At 41.1% G+C, this 3698-nt stretch overlaps 1 protein-coding gene across 2 annotated transcripts; it reads right to left on the bottom strand.

The window, feature by feature from the left end:
* Window positions 1–287: 287 nt before the first annotated feature.
* en2a (engrailed homeobox 2a) lies at window positions 288–3191 on the bottom strand. Of its 2 annotated transcripts, none has more exons than XM_016481078.1 (2): window positions 2367–3191; window positions 288–649 (listed from the first exon to the last, which is right to left on the bottom strand). In XM_016481078.1, the coding sequence occupies exons 1-2, from the start codon at window positions 2848–2850 to the stop codon at window positions 333–335; spliced, it is 801 nt and encodes a 266-aa protein (XP_016336564.1). In that variant the 5' UTR covers window positions 2851–3191; the 3' UTR covers window positions 288–332. The 2 variants fall into 2 exon arrangements, with proteins under 2 accessions (XP_016336564.1, XP_016336571.1); XM_016481085.1 differs by having other exon boundaries at window positions 2370–3191.
* Window positions 3192–3698: the final 507 nt, after the last annotated feature.

Raw genomic sequence — 3698 nt, 5'->3', positions numbered from 1 at the left:
GTTAATAGTGGAAAACGCTTGGTTCTAGTGACAGCATGACAAAGAAGAAAGATAAAAACACTTGTTTCTTAAGAGAGCCACTCTGCCCAAGTGCAAAAAACGACACCTATATAGCCTATTTTTGAAATAAGTTGACCATTATTTCATAAGAGAATTGTATTCAATAAATGTATTTTTGACATAATTCGATATAACCTCTATTTAACATCAGTAATGCTGGTATATTTATTAACTGGCCCTTTATTCTTTTGAATTATTGCATTGTAAATATAACCTTGCACCCCCACCCCTCCACCCACCCATCACCTCCACCCCTTCCCACTTTCTCTGTCTCAGTCACTGTCTGATTTGTCTTCCTTTGACGTGGTGCTGTGGTTGTACAGTCCCTGCGCCATCAGGTGCAATGCCAGGGAGTTCTTGGTGCCGGTGGCTTTTTTGATTTTGGCCCGCTTATTCTGGAACCAGATTTTGATCTGGGATTCATTGAGTCCCAGCTCCTGCGCCAGACTCTGTCGTCGCTGCTCGGTCAGGTAGCGGTTGGTCTGAAACTCGGTCTTGAGTCTCTGAAGCTGCTCCGCCGTGAAGGCCGTGCGTGGTCGTTTGTCCTCTTTATTTGCGTTTTTCTTCTTTGGTTTACGAGATCTAGGACCTGCGTGTGTGGATGAAATAACAGGTCGTTATAAGAACGCAGCACAAATTGTACAAATATAATCTGTGTGTTCATGCATGGTCTTGAAGAGAAGGGGGCTGTAAACATGTTCGACGCAGAGTTATAATTTATCAATCTGTTTTACGTAGGCTTTATTTATTTATTTATTTTGCGTCACATTTGGGTGTGAGCAGTATGGATCTATCTCTCTCTCTACGTGTGCATGTCGCTCAGTGGAGGCTACATTAATAGGTAGCCTAATGCGGGAAACCTCAGAGATGAAGCAGAATATTAATGAGTGATTCGTGCCTTGCTCCATATTGGACATTTTTTGTTTAAAAAGCTTTTTTAGGCATCTAAATTGTATGAGTATGGTTATATGGCGATGATAGGCTACGTGAAATTAACCCATTCGACATCACAACTGTTTAAGGCTAGTGTTAGTCGAGAGCAGTCCCAAGAAAAAACACAAAATTTGCTTTACTATGGCTAAAACGCTCCGAATGCAGTTGAATAATAATTTCGTGAATATTTGGATAGAAAAAAAATCAGCGTGCTTTTAACAAGAGAAGACGTTGACTTTAATGTAGCCTACATTTCAACGCAAAAATCAAATGTAAGACTGGCGCCACAATGTACGAAATAGGTTGATTCACTTCTCTGAACGAAAATAAAATGATAGACTTCGAATGGTAGTAGGCTATTAAATACGCTCTCTCTTAGCTAAAAAAAAGTAGGTTATCAGCCAGCATTCCGCATATTATTTTAAGCAGTAGCCTAACTGAGAGGTGAGAATTTTATTGCGAATAGTGGTTGACCGTATTCCAAATATTTAGCCTAAAAGAATTTCGACGGACTAGGTTAAATGACAATTCTTGCTCGAGTTTGCGCTAAATTAGCAATCAGTATCTACGCACATATCGCTTTGTTCTGTTTTGAAATAAGCCTAATATAAATAAAATTGTAGTTAAATGTTCAAGTTAGGAAATGTAGGCTACTTTACTGCACACAAGAACTCACTGCTTACTCACAATAGTAGATGCGAGGCCTGCGCCATTGTCAAAAATATGCTAATGAAATATCAACAAAGACGAAAGGCTCACAGGGCAAAACCTCGCATGTACAACCATTCAACGTTAAAATTGCGTTTCTGTGATATTTTATTTACTTCTTTATTAAAAGCAGATCCATTTCGACACATTCTATTTCTCATTCTCTTCGTTAAAACGATAACAAAAATAGGTAGACTATTAGGCTATCATTCCCAATCCACAAGCAAACGGTATGGAGTTGAAATGAAAGAAACGTAAAATACATTAAGAATAACTCTGAAACAATAAGTTTGGTCGTATCGACGTACATTTTGTTCAAACTACTTTTGTACTTTTCTAAACGTTTTGATTTGATCTTAAGCATGTACCGTTTACTTTTAGATACATAAAATCCCATCGTCCAGAAGCTATTAGGCCTAGCCTGAATGTTTAGAAATATGAAAGATTTTAGTTCATCCGATATCTTTAGTAAAATGAATCATGTTTTCAAGTATTTGGCGGTTTGTATTACAGCTTATTAGGTTTGTTTTAAAATGACAATGGCCCTCTAAATTTGGGATTTACGTGATCAGAATCGAATATAGTGCAGAGTAGAACTTTCTGTACCTTGCATAAATTTAACAGGTTTCCTGGCACATGGTAAAAGGAAATAAAGGAAAACGTACTACCTGACGACGGTCTGTCCGAGTATCGTGTGCAGTAAACCCAAGCGGGCCACAGCATAGGCTGACTAAGTGGTCCGCTTGAATTGGACTGTGAACTATCCGACTCTGAACCCAGGCACTGATCCACATTCTCCCCGCGGGTCTTCAGGGGCTCTTCGCTCTCTATCTCTGCCTTCTTTCCTCCGCTGCTCGTGTGTGTTGTGGAAGTCCCCTCTGCTGGCACAGTACTACCCACCTGTCCCGTGCTAGGACCCGTAGGGTTGTTATTCTCTCGCGCGCCGAGATTGCCCTCATCGCGCGTGATGTTTGCTTCTTTCTTGCGGCCAAATTCCGGTCGCAGGATGTTGTCGATGAAGAAGTTTGTGATGCGGTGCGGGAGCTGCAGGTTCCCTGGAGCTTGCAGAAGGGGTCGTATGGCACTGTTGGACTCATCCGCCGCTCTTCGCTGCTCCGCGTCTCTTGCGCTCTGCTCATTCTCATCCATGCTGAGACACACTTTCCACTTTCCGTCCTTAACCCTTTATCGCTCTCCCGCACTCAGGCAGTCGCACCCCACTCCTCGGGCGACTCCGTCCACTTTGTTCACTTCAGGAAAATTTCAAAACTGAGCAAAAAAATCTGTCAGTGAGCTTTAGCGACAAGAAAAGGCCTTTGCGCACCGTGGTCACAAAGGAAAAACATAGTTACGCCTTCCAATCACGGAATGTTCTCTGTTTAAGGTTGATGAACCGTAACTTGCTAGTTTGGTGCTATTTGTTTTCTGCGCAATGCAACTATCGGGACGTCAGTGGCTACTCTGAGGACAGAGAAGTGGGGCTCCTAACTGCTCCTGAAATACTTTCACTCCGGATTTTTGTTCTTATTTTTAATACGAGCCCCTAGTGACGTTACACTCCGGTATCCTAGACACGTGCCTTTGACCAATAGAATAGTCAAGAGCCAGTCACATGGCCCTGATTCGAGAGTAACAGACAACACTCATCCTTGCACTTTTAAAGACACAGTGCTTCACCAAAATACAAATTCAGGCAGTGCCAAAAACGCAGCCTGCATACTGAACACGGTCTTCACGTTTTAATCATAGTGGTTTACTTGTAGCGTAACTATGTGTGCTGTGCATGTTTTTTGTATCATTTAACCAGATTTGGTCGTCAACTCACTCTCCGAATGCACTCACGAAACTAGATTTTAAAATCCGATTTTTTTTAAATAAAATTTTGACACTATTGAGTTCTGTTAAGTTTACTGAGAAGGGGAAATATTTTATTGTATTAATTATATTGCAGTTTTGATTAATTGGATAAATGTGTAATGTAGCCTAAAATACCATGT

Source organism: Sinocyclocheilus anshuiensis, unplaced genomic scaffold (assembly GCF_001515605.1).
Source record: "Sinocyclocheilus anshuiensis isolate Anshui unplaced genomic scaffold, SAMN03320099.WGS_v1.1 scaffold613, whole genome shotgun sequence".
NCBI lineage: Eukaryota > Metazoa > Chordata > Actinopteri > Cypriniformes > Cyprinidae > Sinocyclocheilus > Sinocyclocheilus anshuiensis.
Note: the sequence above shows the minus strand (reverse complement) of the source record. Positions and strands in the feature narration are given on the sequence as shown.

What these genes read in the sequence shown, in the direction of transcription:
- en2a (XM_016481078.1), bottom strand. Translation starts at nt 2,850, where the DNA reads ATGGATGAGAATGAGCAGAGCGCAAGAGACGCGGAGCAGCGAAGAGCG. An exon ending in GGACAGACCGTCGTCAGGTA is followed by an intron (nt 650 to 2,366) that starts GTACGTTTTCCT and finishes CCACACACGCAG; the next exon opens with GTCCTAGATCTCGTAAACCA.